At 34.1% G+C, this 21,380-nt stretch overlaps 1 protein-coding gene across 1 annotated transcript in view; it reads left to right on the top strand.

Moving 5' to 3' along the window:
- The first annotated feature begins 3,948 nt into the window (after positions 1-3,948).
- The window catches only part of LOC123868891 (peroxidase), a 40,708-nt gene continuing 23,276 nt past the window's right edge, over positions 3,949-21,380 (top strand). The window contains exon 1 of the mRNA XM_045911551.1: positions 3,949-4,028. Within this exon, the coding sequence (XP_045767507.1) occupies positions 4,015-4,028 (14 nt within the window). The 5' untranslated portion in view covers positions 3,949-4,014. The remainder of the gene's footprint in view (positions 4,029-21,380) is intronic.

Genomic DNA, 21,380 nt, shown 5'->3' with positions numbered 1-21,380 from the left:
GTAGGTACCCATAGTTTACATACATAAGCAACAAAAAAAATATTCGTAAGTAGTACGATATATTACAGTACGTGTGACTAAAGTAGGCTATTATTAGAATACACGTATATGTATGGGTAAGTTTCTTAAATAGTCAGTAAACTGAACTACTTAAGTGCCGGTTAAGCTTTGATCAAGAATGGGATTAAGTGACGCAGTGCTATGAAATATGACAATATTGATGTTATAAGAACAGTTCCCTGGCTATCTAAGTTCTGTTATAAATAAATAAGCTATTCAAATGGCTTGACATCCCGTTTATTTGTACTGTTAATTAACAAGTAAGTGTTACTTTACGTAGAACGATAGGTATACTGGATTTATGGCATAACAACCGTTTCTGAGGTTCTTGAGCTTTCATTGTAGGTAGTAGTTGGCATTCAAATAAACTTTTATTTCGATATTGTAAGTCGTAGTCATTTCGAACTTTAAGTCGTTCAAAGTACACCGTAATCTATACAGTCATATGACTCGATGATGTAACAAGGCGAACTCGAAATGGCCTAGGAAATATTTTTTTTCTTTTTACAATTAAAATAAATAATTACCACATAAATCTCTCTTAATTATTATTGCCACACGTGATTTATAGAAAAGTGGTTTGAAATAAATGGGTAAATATTCTACTAATTACATAGCATCAAATCAATCTCTAAATGAGAACCAATTTATTAAGTCCCTCGTTTAACAAGTACCAACATAGCCTAGTAACTTATATGCAGTGATATACGTATGTGTACTTTTATTAAAGTGCTAAGTTACATACTGTGTTCCGTTTGTAGGTAAAGCAAACATTGTTATATTTACAAAATTAATTTTATTTATTTATTTTTTATTTGTACCAGAAAGTTGTAACAATATAAATAAAAAGAAAGAAAAAGTGGACAGGGAAACACGTATCTCTCTATAAGAGATCTCTACCAGTGACCCTTGGCAGTGCGAGAGGTTGTATAGGGAGTAGAATAGATACAGCACAGATAGACAGACATTCAGTTTGTAGGCTAAGAGCAATGCAGGGCAGAAAGGAGGCAAATGCAACGATTACAAGTACAATATACAAATTGCAGGTTCGTTTAACGTCTTGTATAATACAATGTATGAATGGACTCTGTATGAAGCGTAGAGCGAAAACCAGTATTATAATAATTGACCTAGGTGCTGTTGACGACAAGAATACGAAATATCTCAAATGAACATATTATGACAAGTACGCTGGAAGAGGTGTGCTATACAAAATAATAGTTATTTTTTGACCAATTCGAAGCGCTCCACTGAGAGTACCTACCGGGAATTAAAATTCACACTCTGTGTCAAATGGTCTTCGGATTGACACTTCGTTGACAGATTTCTCATTAATTTTAAGTTCCGAATAAGTACGCTCACATGACGCTCACTGCTATTATCAGCGCTAAAATGGCAATAATCAAGTTCCTCAGCAATAGCAAGTCCATCGTACTTGTATTAGTATAGAGGTCAGTGATACGAAACCCTTATTATGAGCGACTTATCCGATAGACAGACCAAGATCACAATACACAAAAAAAAAGAAAGGAAGGCCTTTGTGCATTTGCCCAGTACCTAGTATAACTTTGATAAATGATATAAATGTCATAGACAAACAAAAGTGTTGCTTAATGCTGATTGCTGACTCATAAAAATATAATAAGATTCTTAGCTTAATAATAATATAATTATCATGGTCTGAAAAACATGAACGATGTAAAAGAAATGTAACCTTGACCAACTAATATTAACTCTTACATTTTAAGTAGGTGGTTTTCGCAAACTGCTTAAAGTCTTTGAATTTGTACGTTTATCTTCAAGTTACGTGTGTTTTGAATTGCAATGAAAAAATTTACTATTTATGTCTTACATTCACTTTTACACCAAAACTTGTTTTCTAAATTGGTAAATCAGAATCAATTTTAATTTGTTTTGTTACAAAAATTTGAATTTTAAATCAATAATGGCATTATGTTTCTCATTAGAAAGTATGTTTAGTCCAAAAGTAGCTGGTATACCTACTTGTTTGTATAACAGCGTTTACACTACCGTGAGTTATGTTCATAATAAATAATACATATGTAACTTTGAGAAACAAATGAGAATCCTTATAGGATCCCGCGTGTGACTGACTATCTGTATGTCCGTCTGTCACAGCTAATTAATGTTCTCTGAATCTACTAGACCGCCTAAGTTGAAATTTAGTGCACATAAAAATTACTGTATGAACACGGATGTGAATTACTGATAGTATTTTTGCTTAAGGATTACAGGAAAACTCGTCGTAAAATAACATAATGAATCTCTCAATATCGTATGTAAAACTCCACGTCTAACTAACTAAACATCTAATTTCATAATGCACGCATTACGAAATTAGATGTTCACACGTGCAATTGATAATGAAATTAATTTATATTATTAAATCAGTGGCAACTAATTTAATAATATAAATTCCGCTTAAGAACACCTTTTGATGAAGTTTCTCTCGTTAATTTTAGATACATTTATCTGAAATTGCGGAACTGGCAGAATTTGCAAGCAACTGTTAATGCAATCTAGTAATCTGTATGTACCAGTGGCGAAGGGTGGAGATCTGAAAAAGGGAAGCCGGAGCAAAAAAAGTTCTGACCTAACAGAATATCAGCACCGTCGTCACTGATGTTTCTATGGTGCTTAAAGACCCAATTTTACCATTAATAATATAAAAAGCACTGACATTTTGAAAACCTCTGTGGCTTTGAAAAAATCTTTTAATGTAGCTGTGAAATACATCCATGCTTGCTTGCTTTATTAAATACGACCCATAACCCACACGGAATTGAAAACTATAATCATTTTAGTCTTTAGTTTAACACATACCTACACTAAACAAACTGAAACTAAATCACCGTTAACTTACACTTATTAGGTAGTTATTAAAAATCACTAACCCCAATTTATTATATATCAAAATCAAAGAATCACTAAACTTTAAATTCAAGCACGCATGTATGTTTCACGTAGGTAAACGAATGTATTAAATCACCCTTAAAAACAAAATATTAAAATAGTAGTATAAATAAATTTTTAATTTGGAGGTACGATAAGCCGGTGAGCATCGGCTTATGAACCATATTTATCTGACCTGTCAGAGAGACGAATTCGTATTCGTTCCGGGGCCACTTTAATTGGTGGTTCCATATTGGCGACCCGTAGAGTGAGACAGACTTAGTTCGCTTCATAGGGAAATGAAAGAGATGGAATGCTAAGTAGTAAGCCGGGATGGTTACGGGTTATCGAAGCTATTTTCTATTGATGATAGATTTTCCCTGACACTTATAAATTTTTAGGCGTCTTTGGTACGGTAGCATCATTCACTCTGGTAGCCTGCATGATAATAATCGAACTTTTGCCCTACATTTGTCACTAAGTACGTAGTGAGTTGTTACGTTATATTATACAAATTCTTAAAGGGAAGCCGATTGGAATCGGGTTACATGGACATTTCGCCACTGGTATGTACGTATGTATATTGTATAATATACATTATTGCACTACAAAACATAAATGAGATTAATGAAAACTTAAAGGCGGTCTTATCGCTAAATAGCGATCTCGTCCAGACAACCTTAACGCTAGGGAGAAAACGAACAAATGGAAATATAGTAGTATTTAAAATTATTTAGAAATTTCCTTAACACTATCATAATCGTCATATAAATAGTTTCTCTCGTGTTTGATTCTGTTACAATAGTTCTATGAAAGATTGTTGGCAATTTGGTATATGATTTACAATGGGCCGGCAGCCACGCCGGGGTCGTCACGTGCTGCTTTCTTGTTGTCTTCATGAGCGCTCGCCGTATCTGCCGCAGTGTTATCGCCGACGCTGCAGCGACAGCACGTCCTTCTGGTTCCGATGATGGTGGTGTTGTAAACTGACGTGTTACAGTGATAGTGTTATAAACTATTTGTGTTTTGTTCATCGGGTTCATGATGTTTTCGAGGTAAACCTTTGGATACTTTTTTATACATATTTTTTTATTTACACATATATTTTAAACAAAATCGAATAATATTTTATTAATTTTTGTAATATTACTGGTTAATAATACATAATTACATACTTTACAACTTAAATGAGCTTTTAAATAATAGAATGTCTTATACAACTCGAGTAGAATAAAAAATAAACATTAAAAAAATTAATTAAACCTTGTATGAAATAAAGAAATATTGAATAATAATAGCAAGTCATTGTAGTTAAAAATTCAAACATAATATTGGTAATTAAAATTAGTATTGTCAAGCGCTACTCGCAAACTCGTTGAACTCTTTTGTACGAGTACGATGATCTCCGTAGCGGCTACGCGTCTACAAACGTAGCACTTAGATTTCGACGCTTTGAACTGATTAATAATATTTATTTGAATATATTTCATATCGTAATAATATTAATAATGCTAAGTCCAGCCCCATATACATTCCGTCCCTTGAACCAAGACGCATTTCCAAAAGTATAGAGCTTAAATAACTGAATACCTGCGTTGGAAACTTAATTGGCGTAATAGCTTATTTGCATTAGTTTTTCTGTATATAATTAAACTGTACATTTTCCTATGCTTAAAATAAAATATTAGCTTATACCTGCGACTTCGTCCGCGTGGACTACTCAAATTTCAATACTGAGGGAGTAACTCTTAGAGGTTGAATTTTCAAAAATTCTTTTTTAGTAGATGTCTGTATCATAATGGCTATCGACGTGATAAATTTCAGCCCGACCCGTCTAGCAGTTTGAGCTGTGCTTTGAGGGATCAGTCAGTCAGTCAGTCTCACCTTTGACTTAAGAGGAGACTTGTCAACGAGCCCCCGTCGATTTCCTACGTATGATATTATTGTTCTTATCTCTATCTGCCCTGGTTCGTGCATTCTCGGTTCCTAGATCGGTACTTTTGTGATAACCAATTCAAATTGCTGTGATTGGCTGAATTTACCATGTTCTTGCTGCGACAGTGAGTTTGAGCCACTAGCGGAACAATGTTAGCCGGTCAGAAATGATTGCAATTAGTCAACCTGTTTGACGTCCGTGTTCTGTTTTCGATTACAAAAAAGCAAAAATTGTTGTTGCAATCATCAATTTTAGCAAATAGTGAAAGAGAGTCGGCCAATCAGAGGTCACAACTACCGCCACACTTTCTGTCAAACTTTGGCAGTAGGCCTGCCGAGTAATGAAAACAATTAATTTTTCATTCTGTCTAGGAAGTAGGGTTGCCACCTGCCTCTTTTTGATTTACAAGCTACCACCATCAAAAATACGGGGTTTAGATTTGTTTACGGGAGACATTGTTTCTTATTTATTGTTGTATTATTGTATTGTTTATTATTGTATTTGAAGAAATAGGCGGTGGTTCTCTCTGAAAGCTTATTAAGATATTTCAGTTTATTTGTATGTTTTGTATTTTTTCTCTGTATGTTGCCGGGTCTTGATTGGTGAACTGTGTTTGCAATGTGGTTTTAAATAAAAGATTATTTATTTATTTCAATAGCTTTTAAAAACTCTTCATTTTGTAAAACAAAATGTTATACATTTCATGCATACAATCTTTGCATGTTAACTTAAAATTACATTTAACTTGTAATTCCACCTTCAAAGTATCAATACCATGGCCGTAGCCAGGAATTGATTTCGGGAGAGGTTTTATCAGGGCCGGAACTGAATCCTGTCATGAGGAAAAACACGTTCGCTCAACTTTATGGGCTAATTACCTGGTTAGTTGAATTTCGCCTTTCAATTTGATAGTGGAATAAAATACAACAATGAAAAAGCGCAGCGCAGTGAGCGTAAGTGTTTTTGGTTCAATACAGAAAAAATTAAGTGAAAGGGAAACGAGTTTAGCCATAGCAAGATACTTCTTTACCAAAATTTTGATACTTACTATTCAGAGGTAACTTGCACCCCAGAAACGAACATAAGCTTTTTATCCCGGAAAATCCCCCACGGAATTTTTAAAAACCTAAATTCATGCAGACGAAATTGCGGGGCATACACCAAGTAATACAAATTCAAAACGCGAGTGAAGCGAGCGCGAAATGTTTGATATATTTCCAAAAAAAAATTGGTAAGCAAATGCAAGAAATAGTGTAAGGTATTATTTTAGGTTTAGGTTTTTGACGGTCTCCCAGGCGCAGTGGCCATTTCTAAATTTCTGGTCTGGTGGGAGGCTTAGGTCATTGCTAGTTATATGGTTAGTATGGCCCTACCGGCCAAGAAATTAGACTGCACTATTACCACTAGGAGAGATTAAAGTCAAGGGCTAACTTGTATAAAAAAAGGCTTAGATCCTAAAACCAACCTCCGCCTCTTTGGCTACGGCCATGATCAAAATCGAGTGGGTTTCGGCTACGCAGGTATTATTCTACGCATTGTCGCACAAGGAAAATATGTATTCTTTCTACTGGACATAACGTCAGCGTTTGGTTTCGCAAGCCAGCCCGGCTGAATTTGTAAAAAACCGGCCAAGTGCGAGTCAGACTCACGCACCGAGGGTTCCGTATTCGGGTATTTTTTTTCGACATTTTACACAAGAAATCAAAACTGTTATGCATTAAAAAAAATAAGCATAAAAATAAATAAAAATCTGTCTTAGAATGTACTGGTAAAGTCCTTTCATATAATAACCCACTTGATTTAATATTTAGTTACTTTGAAAATTGAAAATACTAATATTGGTTCATGAACACATGACAGACGAAGAGACGGACAGATGGACAGACAGACAGACGGACAGACGGAAAGACAGACAGACGGACAGACAGACAGACAGCGAATTGATCCTATTTCCTTTTTGCTTTTGAGGTACGGAACCCTAAAAATATTTAGTTTTATTTGCCCCATATTTTATTTTCATAATTACGGGTTTCTGTATCCTGAAATACCAACCAGTAACCAGTAAAATACGGGGCCTCTGGCAACCCTACTCGGAAATCACTGTCACATTCAAGTTAATGTCAAATATTTTGTTTTCGATTACAGAAAGCTGCATCAATCATTATTACAATATTTTATTTGTTGTGATTGGCTGAATTTTTGAGTTTCAGCCAATAAACAGACTGTTTGCCAATTAAACGTCATAACAATATAAATGCCAGAAAGTTTAACCAAATAAAACAAACTTAATGAGAACTTAGTGAGAATGCAAACGGCACACAATTTATAATACATATTATGTTAGTCGTATATAATAGATATTATAGTAGTCGTTCACTTTGGTAATAGTCAGATTGTCATCAGTAAAATTGATATTGGTTGATGTATCGTAAATTATTGTTTCGGTGACAAATATTTTTATAATCTATTTATCTTTGAACAGAATGGAATAGAATGAAATGGAATGGAATACAATGATAAATTTTTATTCCTGTAAACTTTTAGGTAAACTTCAAACTGTTTTTGAATGGTCAGAAAAATTTACCACTGGTTCGGAATGCCATTCCTACGATTTCTAGGGTTTCGTACCTCAAAACGAAAAACAGAACTCTTATAGGATCACTTTGTTGTCTATCTGTCTGTCTGTTGTGTGTGTCAAGAAAACCTCTAGGGTACTTCCCGTTGACTCAAAACCATGAAATTTGGCAGGTAACCTAACTGCGTAATTTTGGCTAGTTTTTTTAATCGATAAAGAAAGTTTGCGACATTGTTCAATAAAAAATTTGGATTCCAACTCCTCAATCCTGATGTTGCAGGGGACCTGACTACTAAAGCTAATGGGATTTAAAAAGTGTCGATTATTAATTGATATTGAAGGTATCTATACCAAGTAAATACTTTGTCGTTGACCTCAACCCTGATGCTGTAAGAAATTGCATTCCTAAATCCTGGTGATCCCTCGGGATTTGAAAAGGATCATCCGTTTAAATGTTCTTACGTGATACAGAAACAAGTTGCATCCCGGGGACGGGCTATTACGGAGAGGCAACTTTTGTTCTGGGAAATGAAAGGATCGGGATTTTCAAAAACCTAAATCCACGCGAGCAAAGCTGTGGGCATTAGCTAGTTGTAAATATATTTAAAAGCTACTATAAGATAATAAATAAGGTACTTATTTCCTTATATTTTTATTGTATGGCAGCGCGCGGTTTTAAATTATAAATTGCACGTCCTGTCCTTTTCTGTAATACATTTTTTCTCAATATCTATCGCTTTATCTCATAGCAAGAGTCCGTAAGACATAATACAGTGAATATAGGCAAAATATACAATTTTTGCAGTTTCCACGTCAGTACCTGTCGAATTTTTCTAACAGTGTAAGCAGCAGAGTTGAGTTTACCATCAAGTGTTGATATGTGGGTGTTCCATAGAAGCTTTGCATCTAACATTATACCGAGAAACACGGGGTTCTCCTTTATTTTAACATATGATTATTAATCAATGAATTTATGTCATTTAAGGTCCTGGTATTGGGCAGTGTGAATTGAACACACTTAGATTTCTTTGCATTTGGAATTGATTTGGAAGTAAATTGTTAGCAATAAATCAGAGAGTGACCTGTGATATGGCATTACATATAGTATACATTGTCAAAAATTATAATATTAAAGCTGTGCGTATTGCGTGAGGAATTGCGTATTGCGTGAGGAATAGGTGCAACTTGCAGGGTTTGATGCATGCGCTATTGTCAGCAAACATGAGACATATTTTTATCTACAGGCAACGTCTGAGTAGGTAACGCATACGTCTAACGCAAGTTGAAATGTACCAGTGTATTTAGTTAGACCTATCGACAAGTTTAGAGTCGGGTGTAGTTTAAATGTGGCCCGTGTGTTTAGACCAGTTTAGACTGTCAGTTTCCGCCCCCCGTCACCGTCGGGGGTTGGTCGTCCCCCGCACCTCACCACCCCTCTTGCAGAAATCGAGACAGCACGAAATTTTCAAGATTTCTGGGTGTAATTTCTGGTTTTCGTAGTTCCAACATAATTATAACAATATAAAATATATAACGATAATTTTTTTACTGCATGATATTCATTAAATTTTCTAGGTCTGTGGTTTTTCCAAATTTCATTAAATTGCTTCGTTGTCTAGAAAAACGAGCACAAAGTTGGGCCTTTTTTTAAAGAAAAATACAAATCTTTGAACCCCTGTAATTTTAAAACTACATATTTTTAGAAAAATCTAAAACACCACAGACACAGATATTAGTTTCTAGACTATGTCTGCAAAATTTCATGGACTTTGGTTGCTTAATATTCAAATGAAATGGGAACTACGATTGTATGGAGTAAGTGACGGAGAGAGCCCTGTTAAACGTAAGCACATGAAAAAAAAGATTGACTTTATTTAAATTTAAGTATAATTTTGTTCCTCACTACGCTATTCTAGACCTTTTAAAAGAAAATTTGTAAATAGTCATCGAATGTCCCAAAGTCAAAATCATAATCAAAATCTTAAAATTTCAAAATTCTGAAGGTGGTCATTTGTCATCAGCTTTTGAGGATTTACCTGATTACAAAGATATTCAAAGTTCTCATTACCTACATCATTCACTGTACCTTGCTAGGTGATTTGGGTTTGTCTAAACAAAAGTTTACCCCGTTAAAATAAAGCTTGCTGTCCAATTTATTAAAAAAAAAATTACTCAACACAAGTTGAAGTTTATCTGTACCTTTGCTTTCAATAACAGGTAATTCCTCCATCTTCTCAACCAGTTTAAACTAGATACTATCTATATAAGATTATATGTAATTACATATCCCTTTTAATAGACAGCGAAAGTGGAGTACATGCTAACATGTCTCAGGTCAAAGGTAAGCAATTATAACGCTGCAAAGGAAATGAGACTTTATTTGATGAAATTAAGATCGACTACAGAAACAAACTTAGGATGACATAACCAGTTATGTTTATGTTATTGTTGTGACTCTGAAGCAATTTCATAGTCATAAAAAAGCACGACAGACCAATTTGAATGTAATCGCGATTCAGTTTTACGCTTCTTTTCGAGATATGAATCAGGAAAATGATTTGTAGAGGTAAAATCTTTTGTAGTACTAACAAAACCTTTTGTGTGACCTAAATAAGAGATGAGACTGAAACTGAGACATACATGTTTCAGGCTTTCGAAAAATTTTGCTCCCGAAGGGGTTAAATAGGGGATGAGAGTTTTATCCATAAAGGTTGGTAATAGCTTTCGGTTAGAAATAAAGAAATTTGGCTTCAGATTTTTAGGAAAATTCCACCCAAAACGATTAAATAAGTGAGTCGATCATTTTTCAAGTTATAGTAGGTACATCAAATTGATACTTGGCTTTCGTTTAAAAATTTACGAATGTGTGTTTTAGAATTTCAGGAAATTCCACCCATAAGAGGATTAAAGGGAATAAAAGTTTGGAATTCTGTTTTAAATTATTATATCCAAAACAATACTATTTAATGATTTACAACGTGATGGTGATGAATGATTTACAATGTGCCGCTACTTAATGAGCAGTTATTTTTTACCATGCATGCATTATCTATTCAAGAGTCATCGTGTAAATAGCATTCATAATAAGCAAGTGGGCTTTTTGCCCTGATTGTATTAAATGAGGATTAACACATCATTTTGTTAATGGTTTTGCAATCGCACCAAGATTATGAAACTTACATTCATTCATACTAATATTATAAATAAGTCTGTCTGTTACCTTTTCAGGGTTTATCAACTTATGCAATTTTGACGAGGTACAAAGATATAGCATGCATCTTGATACATATAATTCTTTTAAACCCGGAGTATCAAATAAATCCCACGTGAATTTCAAACGCATATATGTACGTAGACGTAGTCGGGGCATCATCTTATAATAATATTTAAAAGAATAAACTAAGGGGCTTACATAATATAAAATGCACAGCTCAAATGCTAGGTCTAAAAACCTAAAATTTAGAGCATAGGTCCTCTCTTAATCATATCAACCCCCCAAATAATAAATGATTTTTCAGAATTTCCATCTGAATGAAGCCTATATCCATTGTCAGTTCATACTTCATGTTTATTGTTAAGATTTCTCTAATTAAAGTTAACCAAATAATAAAATATAATACACAAGTTATTATTAATTTTATGTAATAAGCATTAAGTGATAAGACTAATGTGAAATGCTTTAAGCTTTAATCTGATGTACCTACTATTACGTAAATGCTAGAAAGTTAGCACTCTCAATTTATTTAAACACTAGGTAGTCATTTCCTTGTAGCTGTATAACAAAAGTTCAAAAAAGGCTCAAAATTTTGATATCTTCATTTATTTTCAGTGATAATGACAAGAAATAATTTCAGTTTACAAAATAAATCGAATAGATATTTGATCAATAATATTATGGAGACTGTAGAGTTTTTTCATATTATAAACGTGATTTATGTGTATCATTAAGATAGCAAAAGAACAAAATACTTTAAATAAGAAGCGTTCGGAGTCAACGATCACTGGGTTAATAGACCCTAAAATATTCCACACCAATAAATGTTTATTTCAAAAATCATGGTTGATAAAAGGAAAATTATGACTCCGCGATGAATAGGAATTAGGAAATACGATAGGTTTACGATACGATTATTGAAAAAAGCGTAAATCCATACCACATAACATTATTAATGTGGAAATGTGTCTATTCGTCTGTTTGTCTGCTTATTTTTCCTGCCCCATCCGTTAATCAGAGTTTGATGAAATTGGTATTTGCAGAGATAGCTTCCTTGCATCCTAGGGAAGAACATACGGATTTTCGAAAAAAATAAGTCACACAAATGAATTGCGTCATCAATCCTCATACGTATGGCTAAGGTTTGGAATATTCTTCCGCGATCTGTGTTTTCTACAAATTACAATCCGGGTATCTTTAAAACAAAAGTGAATAGGCATCTTCTAGGTGAACGCGTCCCATCTTAGGCCACATCATCACTTTCCATCAGGTGTGATTGTGGTAAAGCGCTTGCCTATAATGAATAAAAAAATGAAGTCGCGGGAATCATCTATTTTGATACATTTAAATATCACTTTCTTTAACGGTGAAGGAAAAAATCGTTCTCGAGTTCTCCATAATGTTCTCAATGGTGTGCAAAGTCTGCCAATCCGCGTTTGACCAGCGTGGTAGACTATGGACAAATCCTACTCATTCTGAGAGGACACCCGTGCTCAGTAGTGCGCCAGAAATCGGTTGATCATGAAGTGCATAATTTAATTTAGTTAGTCACCTGATTAAAATCCAAAGTATTGCCAAGGTCAAAGTGTTACAAAATAAGAGTAGCATTAGGCTATCAAATCTCGAACATTTCACAAATGTGGTAAAGCGAGTACAAAAACGTCCACTGTGACACAAATTGCTGATCCAGTATGCATACTGCACTAACTGTATGTTTTTATATCCAACCAACGCTAACATTGATATAAGCTCAACAAGCTGACATCTAAAATATACAATGTTGTTTTGAGTTTACCTTTTTGTAATTCCATTACCAGTTAGCCCTTGACTGAAATATCGCCTGGTAGTAAGTGATGATGTTATCAAGATTGAGGCGGGCTAACTTAGGAAGAGTATGGCAATGTAATTAAATCCATACCCCTTACCGGTTTATGCACTGCGTCGTATCGGAACGCTAAGTCGCTTAATGGCACGGCTTTGCCGGTAGGGCGATGACTAGCTGCCCCACCAGACCAAACCAGACCATAGACAATACAGAAATTATAAATTCCCAAATTGTCCCTGCAGGGAATCGAATCTGAGACGTCCCACAGCGATCACCACTGCACTACACATTTCTAATATATCTATTATATACATATCACATATTATATTATTCAAAATAGTTACGTAAATAGAATACGCTTGCCCAGATGATATTCAATATTGCGTTAAATTCATATGTTCGTTCATTTAGTATAGAAAACAAAAATGGTATAGTGCGCACCATACCAATTTATAGATCACAACTGAAGAAGATACTATGCTAATAAGAGAAATAGTTATCGTCCTAAATAATATATATAATAAATTTTGTACTGAGCAGTATATGTAGACTATGGGATGGTATGGATCATTTCAGTTGCGTTGTAACCCCCGAAACCTAAATCAGTATAATAGACCTAGAATATTTATAACTAAATTATGTATGAATTTTAAATCTTTACTTCAAAATAGGCTTTACTAAAATAGGCAACACAAATTATATAGTGACGTAATACTAAAGCGGTTTTAATAAACATTTCAATGTAACACATAAATCACGGCAGTTTAATAACATTGCAACGCCAGCTGTACCCACAACCAATACTTAATAATTTATAATACAAACCAACGAGTATGGGTCACGATATAGGAATATGTTACAGAAACTCGTAGGACCTAAATTAAGACTAGATAGATAAGCTGATAGTAATTCATTGAACATAGTTAAACTTTAAATTCAACCACGTTCTATATTTGTCAGAATCATATTTTTCTCAAACATATAATAAAAAAAATATGGACTAAAATATCAATTAAATTTTTGATTTGTTAAAACAAGATAGATAAGTATGAGTCCAAATTGTCCAAAAATGTAATATTTCCAATTTTTATAACATTAATGTTGTGAAATATGCATGAATTTCGAAATATTAAGCACTCCATAAAATTATAGTTTTACCATACAAGCGATTCTGAATCAATTTACCTTGTTATGTTTGCAAAATTATCCACTTGGGTAATGTAATTACTTGGTACAGACTGAAGTAAATTATAATGAAGTAAGCCGTTATAACTTTAAAAATTGACCAAGTGCACTCCGCACCAAATTCGTCAGTCGCGCCACGCAAAAGGCACCTCTCTTTTTTAACATTTTGGTACAGAACCTTAAAACTGCATGTATATTCTTATGATTTTTAAAAGATTGTATATTTACCAAATGAAAAAAAGCCGACAGCATTCAAACCTGGGACGTTTATAGCAAGGTTGTTAAAGTAATTTATTATTAAGTTAATATTTTTATGATTAATGAATCTACCTATGTAATTCCGTTGACAGCGTTGACATTATCCTTTTTTAACAGTACAAAAAAACGAATGACGCCTCGATGTTAGGCGGAAAATATTGATACGTGGGAACACTTGCTTTAACGGTGAAGGAAAACATCGTGAGGAGTCCTGACAGCCTAAGAGTTCTCTATAATGTCTCAAAGGGGGGTGAAGTCTGCCAATTCACAAGCCAGCGTAAAGGATATAGTTTTTAAAGAATTTTTGTGCACTGTTGTAAACAAATTTAAAAAAAAAAATTGTCCAAAACCGTTTTCATTGACTCGTGAGACCCGTGCTCAGCGATAGCTCGGGCTGGCGATATTAGTTGATCATATTGATGACGATGGTGTACATATACATATTATGGTAAATAATAATATGGGATTATTTAAAATACACACTATTATCATTTAATACAATAAATTGCAAGGCAGGCAGGTGTGTAATGATTTCTTATAGTGCGTAGACCAGTCAAGACCGTAGATATATTTTCTAATAGCGTATGTTACACAAACTTATACTTAATTCATTAATACCAGATAAATATACTGGTACAATATCATACAGAACAAACGTAAGTAGACATACTACTCACTTAAGATTCAACCTCGGATAACTGTGTGTTAATTTTTCCATACAAATTTAATGGAACGGAAGGATATATAGGTACCTATCTAGAAGTCACTATAAAATATTGCTTCCATAAATGGTTTTATCTGTCGATGAATATGTACAAATAATCATCCTACTAAGTAGTTCGTGATGTTCGTCAGTTAATTTGCATCTTTTTAACCCCCGACCCAAAAAGAGGAGTTTTATAAGTTTGACGTGTGTATCTATCTGTGGCATCGTAGCTCCTAATCTAATGAACCGATTTTAATTCAATTTTTTTCTTTGAAAGGTGGCTTGATCGAGTATGTTCTTAGCTATCATCCAAGAAAATCAGTTCAGCCGTTTGAAAGTTATCAGCTCTTTTCTAGTTACTGTAACCTTCACTTGTCGGGGGTGTTATAAATTTTTTATTTAAACTTGTTCACAGGATTCGATGGTTGATTGTGTTAAGTCTTAAGACGTTTGGAGGACACATGATACCTACGTAATCATTCCAAAACTTACTGTTTTCTTTGACAGAATGACAAGTGAATCGTGATTGAATACCTCGGAAAGGATTCTATTACACGGTCATACGATATGCGATATCGCGAACCTGTATCCGGGAAATATTGATGGTATTGATAGTATCGCAATGTATAGGTACAGTTGTTCTTGAAAATCGTAAATCCAGTACATAATTTTAGTCCTTGAACTTTCACGGCGAACTAAACTTGTCAACTACACTTTTAAGATAAACGATATTGAGTAATAAAATAATTTTAAAAAGTGAAAGGCTGAAAACATAACTGATGACATTCTAAGACGAGGTCATCCAGTCTATATTCTAACGGAAATCGATGGCTAACCGTACTCATAGTATTAAAACTAATCAATGTATCCTGTATCTTTAAATAAGTAATTAATCTGTTAGTTATGGCAATAACGCTTTAATTTTTGTACAGAATTGATTACCTAAAAATAATTTGAATTCATAAGGCGCATACACACCCATTAAAAACCGCAACCCTTCAACAATAGAAAAAGAGCTCGTCGCATACAGGTATATCCAACGGTAGGATATTTTGAAAACATTTTGAACATAATAATTTGTTTGAGATATTTATGTTTACTGCTTTAGTAAAAAATATCTAAAACAAAATTAAACACACGTGAGACAAATACTACAAAAGTTTTAAAATTAGAAAATAAACCCCTGCGTATCCTGCATGCCAATTCACATCACAATATGACAAAGGGATTCTTAATTTAAATTTTTTTCGAGCACGAATTGCTCATGAAGTGGACAACCGTTGAACACGTTTACATCAACTTCATACACGGTGTTACCAGAACGCTAGCAAAAAAAGACAGGTGATAGTACTGATGATAGGTACCATAAATAAAACTAAGAAAAAGAGTAAAAATCCTATATTAATTAAAAGTTCACAATATAATACATATAAAACATCTGGCTGATGCTAGAGGTCAACGAATTTTCCGCAATTAGATTACTCAAAGTCACTGCCGCATCGTAGGTGAGGCACTCACCCGAGTTTTACACGCTATACAATGCGGGTTTAAAAAATACTAAATCACTAAAACTATAAGATAAGGCAAATGGTTATTGGCATTGGATTGTGTTAAGGTAGTATATTAATAACGCTAAGTGTTGGTTACACCCTGTACCTATACTACATACAAATATGTAGATGGTTAGAATAAAGTAGTATCTCTTGATATTTAATAATAGGGAACGGTTTCGCGCTTAAATTGCTAACCACGCGCAATACTTAGCCGACAAGTTTTGCAACGGTCAGGTGCAAGCTGTCGTTAGTACTGCTGGGTGCAATAAATTTTGGAGCAAAAAACCCTACGAGGAAACTAAGTCACACCGCGGGTTTATATACTTGTTTACTCCAAAAGGGATACTTTACCTTATTCACTTCCACTGCTGATTTATTTAAAACTAGAGGATGCCCGCGACTTCGTCGACGTGGATTTAGATTTTTATAGATCCCGTGGGAACTCTTAATCAAACGATTTTCCAGCATAAAAAGTTGCCTATTTCGATTACAGGGACGCAAGCTACTTTGGTACCAAGCATACAAATCGGTTAAGTGGATGGGTCTTTAGGAATCCCGCGGGAAGTTTTTGATTTTCCGGGATAAAAAGTAGTCTCTGTCACTCATCAAGGTGTTGAACTAAAACCGAGTAAAAAATCAGGTCAATTCGTTGCTACGCCACGGCGTAATTGAAGGACAAACCAAAAACTAACAAACAAACACACTTTCGCATTTATATGGGTAGTAATTGAACTGCAATGTGCGTACGCGTAGGTAAAAGGTGTATGTGAGGCGGGAAATAGCAGATATTTTTGCAGACTCAGTGTCTATACTCAGGTACTAGTGCTGGTAATGCGGAAACTTCGACATATTGTATAAGACAATCATCTCGATTTTAATTAATCGGACTCAAATAAAATTAATGAGACAGAAAAGTAACCTTATTTTATTCGAGTGCACGAAACAAGTTTTTAAGCCCGTTATATGTGAAGTGCGGAAGGAAGTTCCAATTCTGTTGGAATAAAGAACTATAATAATAATTTATTGGTGTAAATACATGTTTTATGCTGATCACACAATCCTTACAAGACACATGAGTCGCACGCGTCTCTTCTGATGCAACTGACGTCAGTCGCGTCTTTACCCGACTACGGCAAAGCCAAACGGGTTATAATTTTAGCAATCTATGTGTGTATACTGTATGTATATATGTTTTTACAAGATTAAGCAACTTCGTCTATACACTATACAAATTTCAAATCCCTATTTAACCCCCTGATGTCTAATTTTCAAAAATCCTTTCTTAGCGGATGTCCACGTCATAAAAGCTAAATGCATGCACAGCCTGATCCGTTGGTCCAGTAGCTGTGCGTTGTTAGGTCCGTCAGTCAGTCACTTTTTCCTTTTATATATTTAAATATGTGTTTCACCATAGTACCTAACCTATTGTGCCGATTTTGATGAATGAGGTGTCAATCTTTTTTTATTATGATTTGTGTGACATAGGGTACATTTTATGCAAAATAATCAAGCGTAAATATAGTAATTAAGTATAATATTATTAAAATAACACCAAGCACAAAACTAAGTATATTTCAACGTTTATTATATGGAGTAGGTAGGCAGGTAGGTACTTAGTCGGGTTTGAGTTTTGAACTTTATCTTGTAATGAAAAAAAAGGTTATGAGAGTGCACCTACATCGTGCGGTATCTTGTAATGTGTAATCAGCTTAAGCTCTCAAATATTTTAAACGTGACCTTAAAATCGTAGATTTATGATTAATTTAAAAAACGATTACTCCAGTTCTTTTTCTTATTAAATTAACTGATGTTGCCAATTTAATTATAGCGACCGGACATTTTGCAATAACTTTGAAGTTGTTAATTAATAGTTACCGTACTCGTAATTTGATTCACTATTTTGAAAATGGATTCGTGTTATATACATATTCATAACGCTTAATTTTTGAATCAGTATTGCATACAGACCTTATGAATACGTTGATGATGCCCACGACGTCGTCCACGTGGATTTAGTTTTTTTTTAATCTCGTGAGAACTGATTGATTTTCGGGGGAAAACTCTCGTAAATATTCGCTCCTGGGATGCAAGCCATCTCTGTATCAAATTGCGTCAAAATTGGTCAAACATACATGCCGTGAAAAGCTAGCAAGCAGACAAACAGACAGGCAGTACGACAGACAGACAGGCAGCAAGACAGACACAAACTCTATTTAATACTAGTATGGATATGGATCAATGGAATGGATGGAAGTATATAACAAAAAAAGCAAAAAAGAGATATTCACCGTTAAACTAATTGTTCATTTTGGCAGACCTCTGAGCTTTTCCAAAAAAGAATTTGGTTTGAATTAAGATATTATATCGTTGTAATTACGTAACATAGAAATAGATAATAGAACTCAGCAGGTGGTAATTACCTTGGCGTATCGAATTTATACAAACACAAAATTCATTTTGATTACGCAATAGTTATTAAATATTGGCCAAGAAGAAGTGCAATTGACCCCGATCGGATGCTCCGCATCTAGCAATAGTGTTTATAATAATTATGACAATATTCTCGCAACCGACTCCAAACTCTAGTATGAGTTTATTTTCGTTTATATTACAGATATATACAGATACTCTACATTTTACACATTTTCATTGTTGGAACCTAACAGTATAACATCAGAGTAAAATAGTCTTAAAGCACTTAATACTTTATAGTACCTTTCAGGTATGGAAGCTTACTCCGCAAAGATTTTTAAATAAATAGCAACTTTTGTTACCAGGCAATAAAGCGCTATCAACTTGCAAAACGTTGCGGCTTGAAATTTAATAAACACCTCTCTTTCTATGGTGTATACTCTCTCTCTCTCTCTCTCTCTGTGATAAGAGATGTGTGTGGTGAGAGCTACGCAAGTGTTAGTTAAAAAAAGAATTATGGACAAACTCGAGCCTCAAAATAAGGGGTCGAAACAAGCTTATTTTACTTTGTAGTCATGATATTTCGATACTCTAAATCAACAAACGTTGTCGAGATTTACAATCTCGTACGAAGCCTACCGATATTGATACCAAATCTATACTAATAAATAAAATTGGAGTGTCTGTCTGTAATTTCGAAATAACTACCTCATATTAAGCTCATATGGTTATTTGAACGATACCATAACTGAATCACACGTTTTTAAAAATTTTGTCTGTCTGTCTGTCTGTCTGTCTGTTTGAAAAGGCTAATCTTCGGAACGGCTGAACCGATTTTGACGGGATTTTCACAGACAAGTAGAGGATTGACCAGAGAGTAAGATAGACTACTTTTTTAACCGACTTTCAAAAAGGGCGTTGTGTTTTTCTACCTATGTACACCGAAATCTCCGAGATTTCTGAACCGATTTGCGTAATTTTTTTTAATCGATAAAGGAACAACTTTGTGACATTGGTTCTTAAATAAATTAGATTCCAACTCCTCAATCCTGATGCTGCAGGGGATCACACCATCAATATTGATGGGATTTAGAAACTGTCGGTTATAAATTCGGGACGGGCTTTTACGGATAGGCTACTTTTGTCCTGGGAAATCAAAAGTTCCGACGGGATTTCAGACCCTAAATCCACGCGGGCGAAGCTGCGGGCATCAGCTAGTTATTAATATAATTTAATGCTATATCAACGCTACGAGCGATCGAAGCTTTTGTACTACGTATTACGTAACTTGTATTACGAAGACATAAACGCGCGCTAGGCGCCTCTTGGTAGAGAGAAGTTGGAAAATTGCTTTTTTGCTAAGTATACTAATTATTACCTTTTATTTTTGGTTAATCCATAGGATTTTGTAAATATTTATGATCAAAGAAGTTTGTATTCTCGTGACTATTAAAATATGTAAGCAGATTTTTTTGTAAATGCATAACGTACTCTTAAACAAAGAGTCCCAAATAGATTTTTCTGTTATTCTTTTTTCTGAAAAGAACGTAGAGAAACAGAAGAATGAAATCTGATTTATTTGATTTTTTTTAATTCTACATAGATATAGATCTTGTAGGAAATATATATAAATAAAGAAAGGAAATCTGTAAATTTTGGCTGGTTTTTAAAAGCAAGGTTAAATACTTTTTATTGCTGAAAAAAAAACAATTTAGTTGGTTAATAAATACCACTACACCAGTTTTTGACCCATTACGTACTGGCGACAGTTTCTATCTAAGTATTGCAACGATAGATATAAGCATAAAGTTCGATAATGTTATGCGCTTGCAAAATGGACACACCCATTTCTTGACCGCACAGATACTGAATTATTGTAGGAATTTATTGCCAACGAAGTTATTCGTAATGCAACGATAGATTAAACTCTAGTAATAAATTTGTGTACTATTTTCTTGTGATGGCATCATATATTGTAACAAATGTGTTTGCCATTTTCTTGTTTTACAATCATCTATCAAAGTAAATAATTGTGAGCGTAGATCACTAACTAACAAATCACTATAGTTTCTCTACCTGAAAATGATCGATTAAATAACTTTTAGTCCAACTTAACAGGGCTCTCTCCGTCACTCGTTTCATACAATCGTAGTTCCAATTTCATTTGAATATTAAGCAACGAAAGTCCATGAAATTTTGCAGACATAATCTAGAAACTAATATCTGTGTCTGTGGTGTTTTAGATTTTTCTAAAAATATGTAGTTTTAAAATTACAGGGGCTCAAAGATTTGTATGAAAATTTTTAAGACCGCGTAACTTTGATACCTAATATTTTAACAGAAATCTGGAAAACCACAGACATAGATATTAGTTTTTAGAATACGTCTGCAAAATTTCATGGACTTTGGTTGCTTAATATTCAAATGAAATTGGAACTACGATTGTATGAAACGAGTGATGGAGAGAGCCCTCTTAAGAGTATTTTAAGTTATTACATTGTATCGTTTTGAGCTTGCGCACGTTTGCGAGGTTAACTGCACGGTCACGATGGTCGCGAGAAAGCTGTCGTGGATATTTCACTGATTCTATCAACTTCGAATTGGATAAATTGGTTTCTGTTATTAATTTGTGACGTGATGTAACTACAGTTTATTGAATATAGGTACTTATTCTAACTTGGAATTCGTTTTATTTCTAAATTTTCCGCCCAGTTTCCATTCCATCAGCCACAGTCCGCTGCTG

This window comes from Maniola jurtina, chromosome 10 (assembly GCF_905333055.1).
Source record: "Maniola jurtina chromosome 10, ilManJurt1.1, whole genome shotgun sequence".
In the NCBI taxonomy this organism is placed as follows: Eukaryota; Metazoa; Arthropoda; class Insecta; order Lepidoptera; family Nymphalidae; genus Maniola; species Maniola jurtina.
The sequence above is the reverse complement of the archived record's forward strand: the minus strand, read 5'-3'. Positions and strand labels throughout refer to the sequence as shown.